At 40.7% G+C, this 16,425-nt stretch overlaps 1 protein-coding gene across 2 annotated transcripts in view; it reads left to right on the top strand.

The window, feature by feature from the left end:
• arhgef10 (Rho guanine nucleotide exchange factor (GEF) 10) overlaps nucleotides 1-16,425 on the top strand; it is a 312,671-nt gene that overhangs the window by 189,954 nt on the left and 106,292 nt on the right. For both annotated transcript variants that reach the window (XM_067984020.1, XM_067984019.1), the window contains exons 17-18: nucleotides 5,689-5,834; nucleotides 10,838-11,013. In XM_067984020.1, the coding sequence (XP_067840121.1) occupies nucleotides 5,689-5,834; nucleotides 10,838-11,013 (322 nt within the window). The remainder of the gene's footprint in view (nucleotides 1-5,688; nucleotides 5,835-10,837; nucleotides 11,014-16,425) is intronic.

The following is a 16,425-nucleotide window of genomic DNA, read 5'->3' as shown; positions in this document are numbered from 1 at the left end:
TAAAAAAAAATACATTTTTGAGAATATCTCTGAATTAGGGAATGAATGGATTTGCGAGAGCAAAATGCTCCAAACCTGCTTAGCTGCCACAAATTAACAGCTGCTGAAAACTATATGAACAAGACTACGTACACTAGTCACCTGGATTATGGTAGGATAAGATCCCTAACGTTTGTGTGTGCCTCATAAAAATGGCAGAATATTCTCAAATGAAGATTTCTTTAGTGAAAATTCAGAAACTAAGACACGTCGTAGAGGTCCCTGGACAGCATTATCAAACAATGATGTTAAAATGAAGCCGTCGCAGAAATGTGCGACAAGGGTGCTGAATTAATTGCCTACAAAGCAGCAGAGATGATAAAAAGAAAGAAAGACTTGTATTTATACAGCGTCTTTCACAACTTCAGGCTGTCCTAAAGTGTGTTACAACCATTGAAGTACTTTTCAAGTGTAGTCACTGTTGTAATGTAGGAAACGTGGCAGCCAATTTGCACAAGGCAAGGTCTCACAAACAGCAATAAGATAAATCACCAGATAATCTGTTTGTGATGTTGGTTGAAGAAGGAAATATTGACCAGGACACTGGGGAGAACTCCCCTGCTCGTCTTCGAAAAATAGTGACGTGGGAATTTTTACGTCCACCTGTGAGGGTAGACGCGGCCTTGGTTTAACATCTCATCTGAAAGACAAATGATGGAGGATTGTTTGTTCTTAAAGAGGAAGGCACCTGTACAGTTAAATGCTTTCAGGAGTCTCTCTCAAAGTGCAGTTGGCTCATCTGGTTCTGATCATGGCCAACCAGCAAAATGGTGTGAGATGGCTTGGACAGACTGTGCTGACGTTCATGTCAGCTGATACATTTGTTCTGTGAGTAGTTCCTTGCCTAAAGCTAGTGCAGCCTGTCTACTTCACTTAAATTTAATGTGAATGTTTTTCTGTCATTTATGGAGGAGTCTCCAACAATTTTTATTAAAAATAGAGCTGTGGAACAAAAGATTAAGTATTTAACTCGCTGCTTCCATCTCCTGTAAACTAGTATCTATTGTATTGCCAGATCTCCGCTTTGGGAGCTATCTAGTATAGGCAGTTGCCAAAATGATACCATCCACAATAACACATTAAAATTCTTACGTAGGTCACATGCTTCATTTTAAACTGTGATGTAAACATTTCCTACGGGCGTTCCCATGCTAGAAGGTTATGCTGATAGGGTCAGATGAAGTAGGGTGGGAGGAGGCTTATATGGAACATAAACACTGGCACAGACCAGCTGGGCCGAATGGCCTCTTTCTGTGCTGTACATTCTACGTAACATGTCCAGATTTATCTGTTGCATATCCCTGTGATGCCAGCAGATGGTGCTTCAATAGGATTTCCAATGTGAATCTGAACAGTGGCCTGTCACTGCTTCCTGCCATGCCACCCCCGAGTGCGGAGCCTGCCCATCCCTGCCCCAGCTTACTCTGCTACCTCTGCGGAGAGCAGCGTAATAAATTGCAACTTTTAAAATATTTTACTTTTTTTTTTCTCCCCTTCAATTATTTTCCTTCGAGGTTGGTTAACTGCTGAAATTTGACCGTGCCCTGGCCCCCGCTTTTGCTTTGGAAGCTCCCCAGCCTGACCGCTCTATTGGCTGATATATCTTTGCCGACCGACCCATTACCTGTTTTTTTTTTTTCTTTCCCAGCCCTGCTCGCAGAAATCCTGCTGCTTCCCACTCTTGCTGATGAACTCCGCCCGTCAGCCCAACCCGGTCCTGCTGCTTTACTTGACAATCTCCACTGTTGCCTGACCCATCATCATGACCTGCTTGCCACCCGCAGCCCCAGCGTCTTAATATTGTGCTGCCACCCTTCCAACCTGACACCTGCCTCCACTCCCATAAGAGGCCTTGCTCTGAGGGAATCCCCACCGCATGCTGCGGCCCTCCTGTTGAAAGAAAGAACTTGCACTTGTACAGCACCTCTCGTGACCTCAAGATGTCCCAAAGTGCTTCGCAGCCAGTGAAGTACTTTTTAAAAAAGAAAAATGTTGTCACTGTTGCAATGTAAAGAAACGCGGCAGCCAATTTGCACACAGCAAGGTCCGACTAACAGCAACGTGATGATCGACTGGATAATCTAGTTTTAGTGGTGTTAGTTGAGGAATAAATGTTGGCCAGGGAGAACTTCCCTGCTCTTCTCTGAATAGTGCCATGGGATCTCTTGCGCCCACCTGAGAGGGCAGTTTAACATCTCATCCGAAAGAACGCACCCCCGACAGTGCAGCACTCCCTCAGTGCTGCTCCTGAAGTGCCAGCCTAAATTATGTACTCAGTGTTTTGGAGCGGGGCTTGAACGCACAACCTTCTAACTCGAGAGTGCAATCACTGAGTCAAGGCTGACACCTGATCTTAGGATGTAATGGTGCCACCGCCATTCTAGCCCGGTGCCCACCTCTCGCATACTATCTCTTTTCATTGAATTGGGCAGTAGGGCATTTAGGAATACATCAATATTTATTTTTAAATGAAAAACCAAGTGGATGCGGCCTCTATTCACAAAATTCAGCAGGAGGCCAGCTGGGATTTAATGAATGTATTAATGTGACCTCAGTTCATCAAATTGGACAGCAAGGAAGCTAGGAATAAATTTAATAAATGTGGATCCCATTCATTCCATTTAATAGGTCTCAACCTACACTCACCTCTTCAAACGCCCCTAATCCCCAGTACTCATTATTTTGGATGCCACCTACAAACTATTCACTTTAACCGATGACCAAATATCCATTAGCCCAATACCCATTGCACATCACCTGAGCCCATCACTCTTATAAAATGCTATTTCCTTTGACTTCCCATCAACAGGTTCACTAGTTGTAGTAAAAAATCCTACTTCTGCACTCCATTGGAAGCACATGGTACAAAATTGCGTGAACCCAGCCCATAATTTTTGTTCATTAAAACTAATGGTAAGAGAATCACAGTCTTGTGGTGTCCAATTTAGCAATATACGTGTCTGTTGCGCACCGGGAGTGCAGAAGTGTAATTTTTATCTTGTAAAACTTGATCCACTGTTACTTCTGTAGCTTAAAGCTTTGCTGCAACGTCCCAGTATTTCCACATCATGTAAAAATAGTAAAATTAGTGACATTTTTTTACTTTTACATTTACATTTTACACTGTTTTAACATTACACTATTCATTAGTGGATTAATGAAAGTCAAATGAAGGATGTCCAAGGTATTTCTTCTGACAAAGATGTTTTTCAAAATATATATGTAGCTTTCAAACAAAAGCAAAAGAATCACGCAAGACCTGTATGGGACACTTTCTGAAGCCTTTGACACTCTCAAATAAATGCTTGGCAATAGTATTATAATCTGAGCTCAAACTGATGAGGCCCAGGAAAAGTGTTTAACTGTTGGAAAATTATGTTTATTTTTGAGGCTATCAATGTGAAATAGACACTGCAATCTTTCTGTCTCACGTGGATTAAGTTCTGTATTGTGTGTACATATACATGAAGTCATTTATTCCATCTGGTTTTTGACTGCACTGAATAAAAAGGGAATTATCCATCTAACAACCCAGACTTAAAATTTGATCTTGTACAAATATCAAACATAGTTATTTCTACAGCGCAATTGTTTTAACCCATTTGGTCATATAACTTCATTCAGAGCTTTTAGTCACCTTGGTTCCTACTTGTTGGAATTCCCTCTCCAAATCCCTCCACCTGTTCTCTGTCTTCACACCTTTTAAAAGCCTTCTCAAAACACATCTCTTCTGTCAAGTGTTTGCTTCTCTCAACACTTGGCAGCCACTCCTTTTTTTCCCCCCCCCCCTGAATCTCCTTGTGACGTTTTTCCATGTTAAAGGACTGCATAAATGTAAATTGTTGCTGTCATTATTGTTTTGCTAATCATCTGGAATTCTTTGTTCAGAAGGGTGGGAATGAAAGGAAGCCCTGAAGTTTAATTTTCAAAAAAGCATTAACAATGAAGGTTACGTCAAATGTGATCCTGCATTTTGTAGATACCGGCTTCAGTCTTAAACATTTAAAGCTAGAAATAACCGTTGATGGATTTAGCAGACGTTAAAATACAAAGGAATGTTGTACAAACGTGTTAAGTGTTTGTCTGTTAATAAATATCACTTAGTCGTTTTTTCCATTCTCGGGATGTGGGCGGCACTGACATTTATTGCCCATTATTGCTCTTGAGAAGGTGGTGGTGAGCTGCCTTGCAGTCTGTGTAGTGAAGGTACTCCCACAATGCGGTTAGGTAGGGAATTCCAGGATTTTGACCCGGTGGCAATGAAGGAACAGTGATATATGTCCAAGTCATGCTGATGTGTGACTTGGAGGGGAACTGGGAGGTGATGGTGTTCCCGTGCACCTGCTGTCCTGTCCTTCTAGGTGGTGGAGCTCACTGATTTAGGAGGTGCTGCCGAAGAAGTCTTGGCAAGTTGCTGAAGTGCGTCCTTTAGATAGTGCACACTGCAGTCATGGTACGCCGGTAATGTAGAGGGTGCATGTTTAGGCTAGTAGATGTAGTGCCGATCAAGCAGACTGCTTTTTCCTGGATGGTGTTCAGCTTCTTGAGTGTTGTTGCAGCAGCACCACCCATTCAGGCAAGTGGAGAGTATTCCATCACACACCTGACTTGTGCCTTGTAGGCGGTGGAGAGGCTTTGGGGAGTCAGGAGGTGAACCTCTCGCCGCAGAATACCCAGCCACTGACCTGCTTTAGTAGCCATGGCATTATTGTGACTGGTCCAGTTGAGTTTCTGGTCAATGGTGACCCCAGAATATTGATGGTAGGGGATTCGGTGATAGTAATGCCTTTGAATGTCAAGGGAAAGTGGTTAGACGCTCTCTTGTTGGGGATGGTTATTACCTGGCACTTATGTGGCGCAAATGTTACTTCGCTCGAATGAATCTCCACCTAGAAAACTGGCCATGCCCCCAACTCTCAAATGCGAGTATCCTCCAATTGCGCTTGTTCAGGGGTCTCTTGACATTATGGCTAGATTTTCAGTTGCAGCAGGAAACAAAGTCACTGTTCTGGTTTTTTATTGCAATTTTATGAGGTTTCTTTTTAAATGTACCCTCACCGAGACCTGCTCTGTCTTTTCTGTTTCTTTTAATGCATTTTTATGGCCTCAGTATTGGTCATAAAAATTGAAAAGCTTCCCCGATTGCAGTTTCCTAAACATGCTGTGTCTGATGTACACGAATGATGGCTAAATGAGTTAAAACTTAAATATTCATACTTATGGAAGAAATATATTGGTGTGGGTTTGCCGTTTTCCCTGGGCCCGGATTGTTTACGCAGATTTACGCCCATTTTGTGCTTGGGCATATTCTATCTAATGAGATTGGTAAGATCCTTGGGTGCAACTTGACATCTGCAAAGTGGGTACGGCATTGGGAGCATTTTCGGGTCTAACTTCCGGGTTGCACCCACGAAGGAAGCTCCAGGCCAACAGAGTTGAAACATTCAGTACGTTTTGATATCCCCAACTCATTGTTATATGCCTCACTTGTTCAGCTGTTTCGCATTGTGTTCGTAAAATGTAATCTTGAGGGTTTTTTTGCTTGTAGTTTTGGATTCAGTTGGCTGCTCTATATATATATATATATATATATATATATGTGTATGTGTGTACAAGTCAGTTACATCCTACTTCTCTCTATCAATACAGCTTCTTCGTAGTGGAAACAGATACCTCATAAGGTCAGATGACATGGTGGAAACGGTTTACAATGAGAAAGGAGAAATGGTGAAAACCAAAGAACGACGTCTGTTCATGTTAAATGATGTACTTATGTGCGCTACAGTCAATTCTCGGTACGTACAGTCAAATGTGGTATAAATAGATATTTAATAAATCCTACCTTGTTCTGGCATACTGTTAATATAGTTGTTCCTGGTGAATATGCTTGCTTATAAACAACAGTTTTTGTTCATGTCAACATAGTGACGATGTTAAGATTCTTCTTCGCTTATTCAGTTCCCACATAGAAATGTCAATCGACCCGTGGGAAATGAGAAAGTGAGGGATACTGTCCCTTTAAAAGCTGTGTGTCACTCAGCCATCCCGATAACATTATCACTCCTTCCCCCTTTCCTATAAACCTCAGAGTTCCAGCTTCATTTTTTTTTCCTGTTATCAGAAACCGTTCTCTTCCTTGTCTCCACTGGAAAAGATAATTTTCACTGGTATCAGTTGCTTGACTGACATCACTGCAGTCTGGGAGCAGTCTTGTAATAATAGTTTTTGAATTTATTGTTTTAGGATGTTTTGTCATTGCAAGGTAATTGCCATTTTGACCTGCTGCATTTCAACATTGTTGCACTGAGATCCACCTTAATTGTTTAGTCCTAGCTCACACTTCAAATTATAAAGCCTGCTTCAAAACTCAGCATTGAGGCTTGGTGTGATTGTTTGCTCACTACAAAAATATCCAAGCTTGAATCCTCCAAGCAGAGAAACATCGGGTTTTGGTTTTGTACATTTGCAGACTTCCAACTCCAAGTCAGATAGGAAATTGAATAATGGTCAAGAATGCCCTCAGAAATGTTCAGAAAGAATGTCCCAGGTGAGAGGTTTCTATGCTAGTTTGTATGACCAAAAGTCTTGGAGTAGAAGTTTTTGGGTTTTACCTTTTATGGTGTTTTGTTACTGCTAAGTAGCTGTTGCTATTTTGATCTGCTGTATTTGAATGTTGTTGTGTTGAGGTCTACCTCGGTGATTGGGATCTTCTAGGACAAGCAACCTTCTGCAGCAGCGGTTGCAGTTTCTCCACTTTTTGCTTTGCCAGTGGTCCGACATTTGTTCAGCCTGAGTGATCAAACCACCCAAATCTTCACCTGAAACTCAGCCAATTTTAGTCCCCTCATCAGTGCCGTTTTAGCAGCACCTGAAGAATTTGCAGGTCTAATGTCAACCAACGATTGTATCAATGTCAAGTCCAACAGGAGGAACCAATGCTGGCTGCTGGGTTCTGAAAATATCAACACCCATCCAGTAGGAGAAAGAGTAAAACATCAAGTGAGTGAATCATCCCAAACCCGTGACATCCTTCAGGATACCTTCAGTGCCCAGATACTGAGAATGTATCTTTGTACGTTGCTGGCTTTGATAAAATTGTCACCACCTGCTATGGCAATAGCTGAGCTTCAGTGATACTAACTTATGGGACATTTGTAGAGGCTTGAGGCATTTGCACCATCAGTTTCTCCAAATCACCGAAAGGATCCTCCTTTTCTACCTCCTGACAATGTCTACAAATCATTGCCACTTCCAGTATGGGCAAAAACTCAAGTCAGAAATTACATCTAAAAGTTTTTCACCAAATGGCATCCAGTCTTGTTGCATGAAATAGACAAAGAATGTCCTTCATTTCATGAGGTCTCCTCCAAGATTCTGAGGGTTGGTTTTATTAGGACAATCAGACAATATGCAAAAAAGGGAACTTTAGAATAACAAGCTGCAAAAATTACTCCTGGCTGGGCCAGCAAGCTAGGAAAACTGAAGGATCTATTTCCAATACTTTGTAGTTCTAAAATATACAGGGTGCTCCCAGCTGAACTTGGATCACAGAGTTTTGAACTTTATCCTGAAAGAAAAATTCAAGATTGTTCAAACGCTGTAGCTACTTTGCTGTGGCCAACCTCAGAAATGTGTACTTCCATATCGGAATCAAGGAGCCTTATTGGACGTACCTTGTTTCGGTAAAGGTAGTGTACGTTATTAGGGCAAGGCTGTGTTATTTAGACCTGGATTACTATTGCCCATCAGTGGGGACAGCTCTACTGCAAGAACTATGTATCTATTATTAGACAGGCGATTGGCTGTATAACAAACTTGAGTGTTGATCAAACCAGCAGTCCTGAGAACCCTATCAAAATTGGTTGGTGGGAGATGTCACTTTTGTAACTGCCTTAAGAAACAATAATTCCCCCCCACCCCTCTGCCTATATACTTTCTACTATTTTCTGTTGCAGGCATAAACTCAGGCCAGGACATAGAAACCCTTCAGTAGCCATTCTTCTTGTGCAATCCTAGATAAGGAATATGGGCAGTTGACCATGTAGGACAAACTAAATCTACTCTTGTCTAGACTAGATATTCGTGTGTGCACACATTTTTCAGCAGAAGCCACAGGATAGTGATTAGGAATTGGAAGACTGGCTGCTTTTTTTTTTTAAATTTCCACTCCCTAACCCAGAGATATTGTGGCCAGTTATGTAATTCTGGCTGAGATCAACTAATTTAGCACAGAACAGTCATTGAATTTGGGGCCTTCTGGTCTGCAAAACTCAATATAGCTGGGCAGTATCTTTATTGAATAAGCCACTGAAGGAACCGCAGATACATTGTTCAATGGGCCTACTTCTGGAAAATGTTGGGCGGAGTCTTAAGCCCACCAGACAGGTTTGTCACCATCCAGCAGAGTACTGTGATCTCCAAGTTTGGCTCAGAATCCAAGCACATTATTTATGTCATAGAGAGAGTTATACAGCACGGATAGAGGCCCTTCGGCCCATCGTGTCCGCGCCGGCCATCAAGCCCTGTCTACTCTAATCCCATATTCCAGCATTTGGTCCGTAGCCTTGTATGCTATGGCGTTTCAAGTGCTCATCCAAATGCTTCTTGAATGTTGTGAGGGTTCCTGCCTCCACAACCCTTTCAGGCAGTGAGTTCCAGACTCCAACCACCCTCTGGGTGAAAAAGTTCTTTCTCAAATCCCCTCTAAACCTCCCGCCTTTTACCTTGAATCTATGTCCCCTTGTTATAGAACCCTCAACGAAGGGAAAAAGCTCCTTAGTATCCATCCTATCTGTGCCCCTCATAATTTTGTACACCTCAATCATGTCCCCCCTCAGCCTCCTCTGCTCCAAGGAAAACAAACCCAATCTTCCCAGTCTCTCTTCATAGCTGAAGCGCTCCAGCCCTGGTAACATCCTGGTGAATCTCCTCTGCACCCTCTCCAAAGCGATCACATCCTTCCTGTAGTGTGGCGACCAGAACTGCACACAGTACTCCAGCTGTGGCCTAACCAGTGTTTTATACAGCTCCATCATAACCTCCTTGCTCTTATATTCTATGCCTCGGCTAATAAAGGCAAGTATCCCATATGCCTTCTTTACCACCTTATCTACCTGTTCCGCCGCCTTCAGGGATCTGTGAACTTGCACACCAAGATCCCTCTGACCCTCTGTCTTGCCTAGGGTCCTCCCATTCATATAGTTGTGGCCATCTTTGCAATGCTTTTCATGTGAGATTTCAACAAAATTTTTGCAATTGACTGTTCTAACTCATCAGCCTCCAATATTTTTGCTATTGTTCCAAGAAGTCACCAGCAAAAAGCAGTCAGTGCATTAAAATGGTAGTTTCGAGAAAACTCTGCTTCCCAGGACTGAGGTGCTAACCGAGTGGCCTTCAGTACATGGATGCACAAAGCTCCTGGCACATTAATGGGCTCAAATTCCAACCAACATGGTCAAATTTACAACAAGTCAATGGTCTTGGGACATATCCCTCACTGTTTACCTGGATATCCTGTACTGGTAACAAGTGAATGACACAGATCTGTCTGCCAAATGTGTGGGGTATAGAAATTGGCAGCAAACAACTTCAGGACAGACGGGGAGAGGCGGAACAAATGTTTTATAAAACTTAATTCTCCTCCATGTCATGCTGATTACAGAATACTATAAACAAAACATGGAAAAAAGACTCTTTGCAGAAAAAAAATTGTAGAATAAAAATATTAATTTTATATTTGAGAAAATATTTTTTTGGGTCATAATGGTGAAATGCTACACTGAAGGGTTAACTCTAGTTCTAGCCTTAGGACTTGATATTAATTATTGTCTGATACATTCAATGAAGCAGAAGAGATTGTTTATTTAGGTTTTGTCACTCTTTGAACAAAATTGCCATGTGAAGTAGTAAAAACTGAAGTCCTGGAGTGGGATTTGAATCTACAGCCTTCAGACTCCAAATCCAGGAGTATGGTTCAAACTTACAATCATCTTGCTCTGAGATGCTACCAACTGAGCCAAACTAATGCTTGGAGGAAGATAAAATTGCAATTAAAGCAACATCTCCAATAATCATTAATTCAATAAAATAATTAACAGTCTGATACAGCAGGCTTGTTGAATTGTTATGGCTTTAAACAAACTATGTTGCAAATTAGCGCAGCTATTCTGGCTGTTTTAGAATAGAACGCTTTGGGTCATTAAATAAAATCACTGAAGATTTAGACCTACTCCAGTATTACCACCTACCAGGTTATAATTAAATCTGGTTATATAACAAATCTTTTTTGTTATCCTGGCGGAAATCTTATTATAGCTAGAAGAATTACTACAATGAATCCTTGATTTTAAAATAAGCTATTTTGCTGCCCACTGGTTTGTAATGACTAGGTTTGTCTCTACATGTTCGTCTAATAATATACAAATCATGCAAGGGAATATACTTCTAGCTGTAATTGGAGCAATCAGTGGCCCATTGCTTTTAGTTTTTTTTAAATCAGACTATTGTGCTGCAGGTACCAAACATTCTATGTAGATCACAATTTTGATTAAATCATGGTGAATACATAATTTGTTATATTTTACCTATATAGTAATGTAGTTCTGATCGAAAATTACTGAAGACAGTACTTAATTTGAGGGTGATATTCCTGTTGAAAATATGGTGTCCATTGTATTGCTATTCCTAACACTGGAAACCTTTACACGGGTTAAATGTTTTCCACCATCACAGATTTTAGTTTCTGTTTTACCAAGACCCGTAGTTAATTTTATCTGACATTTAAATGATTTTATTTCAGAGTCCAATATGAAAGCGGTGGTATAATGCCCTCTGGACTGAGGTACTTGCTTAAGTGGAGTGTACCACTAAAGCAGGTTGAAGTGGTAGAATTTGGGAACAGTGAGGACCTGGCAGAGAAAAGTAGATTTACTCCACCACATTCTGGAGAAAAGATTCTAATTAGTGCAAAGCCAAGTAAGTACATTTTCCAGTTTTGGTAGTTCTGACTTATAGCTGGTAACCCTCTGAACTGTGCATTTTCCTGGCTGTATGCAGATTTTACAATGCTTCACAACAGGACTTTCCAAACTACAGGTTGTGGCCCACGAAGCCCAGGCAACTTGGATCTATTTGTGCTTCTGTTTCTTCACTGGTTTGTCCTGTTTGAATTTGTTTGAGCCTCGAGTTTTGGAAAAGGCTCATCTCATTGATGAATAAATCCAAAATCTCATAATCTGTTAGTATCAACAGCTTGAGGCAATAGGAAATTAATGGGAACCTGGATTTAAACTCCGAGGCTCCACAGAGACAAAAAAAAGCTGTGACATTCTGCTTTATAATATTGAGAGGAAAATTAGATTTATGAACATACTTGCAAAATCCAACTGGCTTTGTAATTTTTTTTGTGGGCATTATTTTGTTTTCATTTTTAAAGTGTAGGAGGCAAATGCATGTGGCTGAGAGCTGTTTGAAGAATTTCAGTGGGTCAGTTTTATGACTTGAGAGGTGGTCAAGATTTGCCTTGTGAATTAATCCCTACAGTGTTTTTTTTTCAAGAAACAAAAGGCATATGAAGGGTATTAAGAATTGTAGGAATGAGAAACAACAGATCAGTTTACTCTCTTCCTCCTATCAGACTGTTCAAAGTATTCCGTGCTCTCGTGCTTCAACATTGGGAAATGCAATTGGTCGCTCCACCGTTGCGTCAGAATAAATTGGAAGTCTCCCAGGTTGATTGAACATTTTGCAGATAGTACTGCTGCCAGAAAGGAGTCAGAGGACATCCCTACGTATACATAGACATGGGGTGAGAAGTAGTACACGGATTATCATGAGGAAGATCACATTATGCACACAGCAGACACGTTTACCTCACACTTGTGGAAGCCATTTTTTGAAACACCATCTTTGCCATTGTCCCCTTTACTTCATGCAGCACTGAGTTTAGATGTGGAAATTGATGCTGGCCTATCAATAGGAGAAAAACATTATTATGTCTAATATTATAAATACTGTCTTACGGGCAGGTACTTTATTGGATTCTGCAGTCTTTATCATCTGTCATTTTTCATGTGGCTACAAGATTGGTATGATTCGGTCTCTTATGTGTGCCGCGATAACAGGTTGATGAATGAAATCTTTTGCCTTGGCACAGGAGGTTTCCTGCATTGAAATGGGTGCCAGTTAGATTTTGCTTAGCCTCCTGTTCATGTCACTGCTCCTCTCAATGGATGTTGGCAGCTATGGTAGGGCAGAATTCCATTGTTATCCTCTTTCTGGGATTGCTGAGGTACTGAGTTTATTTGTGACACCTCTGAGCTTGACCTATGGCTGACATGTAGAGTGCGCTTAAACATTCAGGAACTGGAGTGTGGCTACGGTTTAATGGGATCCACACAGCGGCTAATGACTTTAATTGCTATTTTCATGATAGCATGTCAGAAATTGGGACGCTCTGTCCTCACCAGATGCCTGTTTGGTGGCACAATGTGCTGCTTTTTCCAGCTGTTAAACTATCAGCAAAATTCTTGACACCCAGAAACTCTTCTCCCTTTTGATCCTCGTCACATTACCAATGTTCATCAATTCTATTTGCAATAGAAATTTTGGCCATTACAGGTTTCATAAAACCATGGAGTTATTGACCTATCTTCCCATTAAATGGGTTTAAACTGCTTCCATTCATAATGAACTCCAAAATTTAGCAAATACATGATAATTAAAAAGCCTATAATTCCCCAATCATGTTTCTGAGCTTGTTACTTCCAATTTTCTGTTACTACCTTGGTAATCAATAAGCTGCAAAATATTTATGCCGCAGCATCTCTTCCTTCTGCCCTCATTTCCTTGAGTATTATTGGATGCACTCCATCTGCTCCTATAGTTAAGTAGTCCAGTAGTCCAGTTTTTACATTGGCATTTCATTATTTCTCGGTGAACTTTGAGCCTTCTGCCAGAATGCACACCTCATGGTCTAAGGGTAAAAATTGTATGGGGTGGGGGAGGTTTCATTTCCTTTGGTTGACAGGCTGTGATTGATATCTTGACTGGCCTACTGATTATGGTCATTTATACTGACACTATAAATGTTAGTGTGGAAATCAATACACCATTTCCACACCATTTGCATGTGCTTACATTTTTGTAAGATGGCCATCCCACAACTTTTGTAAGCAAACTGAGCTGTGGAAAGTGCTCATTACACAGTTGGCTTTCTTCAGATGTACAAGTTGTACTTGCAGTGCTCCCAGATAATGATTAGACTTTTTATATGCTGTGCAGTTTTATTCTGTATTTACATGTTTGCTTCATGAGTGAAAGTACAATTTTTTTTTAAAGTACGTACACAATTAATGTTTTATTTTCCAATGGTTGCATCCAGCTGAGGCTGGTAGATCTCTTTTTTTCCACAAATGTTACTTCCACGGTGAACTTCATGCGATGGTAATTGCTAGCTTGGTAACACCTGATTAACTCCCAAAGGAGGAAGGATGAAACCCTGCATTTTCCATTTCAGACATCTTGCATTGTAATGGCTTTTTAAATTATGTGCTGGTATATAGACAGAGGTTGTGTAAAGCTAATAAATCACATACATGCAGCAGCTCTTTGAAGCCACTTCACTTACATCTGACACACTCTTTCCCCTTTCACCACCTCCTGGTAAGCTTGTTTTATTCTTAGCATGAAGTATTGCTCACAGGACTAACATTTTTCTATGCTCCCTTTCCTGAAAAAAACAGAATTTCTGTGCACTGCTTATAATGTAAGTTTGGGTCGATATGAAAATGATACCTTGATTCACTAATGATTAGGTGGAAACAAATTCTGCTTTGTTGGGATTTAGAAATTGTTTTTTTTTTCTAAATTTATTTTGTATTGTAAATTAATGGACATATATTTAGATCTGGTTTGTGTGGTTGAATGACTTGCAAACAAGGCTTAAAAAACACACATTATTAATCAAACTTCATCTCTTCAGGTACAAGTGAACGCAAAGCACCATGAAGTCCCGTCTTTACCATTTTTTCTTAAAATAAATGATACATGCATCTTGTGAAGTAACTGAAAGCTTTATCAGCTGGTACAGGAGAATGCATTGGCACACATTGGGGTTGTTAATATCATTCTATACACACTGGGAGCCATGTGGTATTTGGGGAGGGTCAAGATAATCTGGTGGCGGTCTCTGGAGTTTGGCTGGTTTAATGGAATATCAAGGCTGTTGTCTATGTGGAAAGACATGTCTTGTAGAGCTGGCTCATTGCCTTTATGGAATTTTGGGAGCTTGCCCTAATCTGAATTGGCCCATACCTCCGTGGGCCATGATCCAAGTGGTGTGTGGTGGACGTGTGGGTCTTAAAGGACTGCAGACCGTTGATATCTCCAGAGTTCCAGGCAAAGAAGTTCCATCTGAGTTATTTTATTAATTGACTGACTGCTGAGAATTTGCCTTCCTGCTGTCCACAATTGATTTAAAATTTGGTAGAGAATGACTGACTGCTTAGACCAATTGACTTTAAGTAGAGTAAACATTAAAATGGTTTATTAAACAAGATATTCTTCCCATCAGAAGTGTCCCCTAGGCTATATGCCATTAAATGAGAATTAAATACCAATTTACAATTTACAATAATGCAGTGAAGCATTTTGTGCATGGCTTTTATTACATATGTGAGTAATTAATGCTGCAGTGTAGAGAAAAACATTTCTTATGTCAGATCACTGAAAAGTGTCAATTTACCACTTGCCACTAATAGACAGTTGGTGACAGCATCTGCATGTAAATGTATCCTGGTCCCAATTACATATCAGTGGATACAAGTTACCAGCAAGCAATTTTTGTCTATTTTGGTGCGATTTCTTTTCCAGTACAATTTCATCATTTTATTATGACGTGCTGTCAAGTCTGGACCTGTTCAGTCCTACATGAACGATGTGGGCAATCTTTTGCCCAGACTTTAAATGTGAATGACACATTCACTTCAATTCCACCAACCAATCAGTCATTCTCTCCAGCTTAGCGTTAATACTTGTCTCTGTGCTCGGTAATGTCAGCAAAACCTGAACTCAAATGAAGCTAACTAGATCCACGCATACTAATACAGAAGATCTTTGCCCAGCTGTTGTGGGAGTTTAGACGTTAACTACATAATGAGGAAGCAAGAAAAATGATGAGTCAGCAACCGAAAATAGCCAAAAAAAATCAAGTTCTTCTCGAAAGAAACATGTGAAATCCAAGTATTCATTATTATTCTTTAAAATCTCAAAATAGTGGATTGTAATTATTCCTATAGTTTTTTTTAGTTTGGGTAAAGAGAAAAGAATTCAAATTAGGATGAGGAAAGATAATTAGGGTAGATTTTCGACTTGTCGTCCGGGCATAAAATTGGTGGTAAGGTTTGGCCACTGAAATCAATGGAAATCAGGCGACCGATCTACAAAGCCCGTTTTACGCCCAGACGGCAAGTTGTAAATCTACCCCACTGACTCTTTATTTCTCTATCTGTCTGTCTTTCTTTCTCTTTCAGCTTCGCACGCTTTCTTAAGTAAAAAAAAATGAACAGATTTTATTTAAAACCTTAGTTGAAAACCTAGTCAAATTCATCATAGTTTGCAAGCATGTCATAGGATCATAGCGCAGAAGGAGGCCATTCGGTCCAGTGCGCCTGTGCCGACACTTTGATAGTCTTTCCCCATACCTTTTTGAATTTTTCTTTTCCAAATATTTATCCACTCCCATTTTAAGATATTTCGGATCCTACTACCAAACTGTTTCTGGTAGGGCATTGCAAGTCCGAACAATCCACTCTAAACAAAATTTCTCCTAACCCCTCCCTTCAGTGGTGACCTAAAATTTTAATCCTCCGGTTACTCACCAACCAGTGGAAATAGTTTTCCTTATTCACCGATACCCTTCATAACTCTGAGTACTTCCATCAGATCTCCTCTTAATCTTCTCTCTTCACATGAGAAGAGCTCCAGTTTCTCTACTCTACTTGTTTCTGGTATCATCTTGGTGAATCTCTTCTCCGTCCTCTTCATGGCCTTGACATCTTTCCTTTCGTAAGGCACCTAAAACGGGACACAATATTTTAACTGTGGTCTGACCAATGATTTGTATGGGTTGAGCATTACCTCTTGCTTTGTTCTCAATGCCTCTAAACCGAGGATTCTACCAGCTTTATTTTAAACACAGCTTTATCACAATCCTCCCATTTTTAAAGATTTATAGAGCCGATTTTAATTTCCTGCGTCTGGTGAGAACAGGATGCGCCGGGGGGGGGGAGGGGTTAAAATGGACGCGGGGTCCTCCCCTCCAGCTTGGCGCTGCACTCGCGCCATTTTAACTCCTGGGTTCCGAGGGGTATGTGAGGCCCTCCCCGA

The sequence above is a fragment of the Heptranchias perlo genome, chromosome 5 (genome assembly GCF_035084215.1).
Source record: "Heptranchias perlo isolate sHepPer1 chromosome 5, sHepPer1.hap1, whole genome shotgun sequence".
NCBI classification, from domain to species: domain Eukaryota; kingdom Metazoa; phylum Chordata; class Chondrichthyes; order Hexanchiformes; family Hexanchidae; genus Heptranchias; species Heptranchias perlo.
This window is presented reverse-complemented; position numbering and strand designations above follow the sequence as displayed.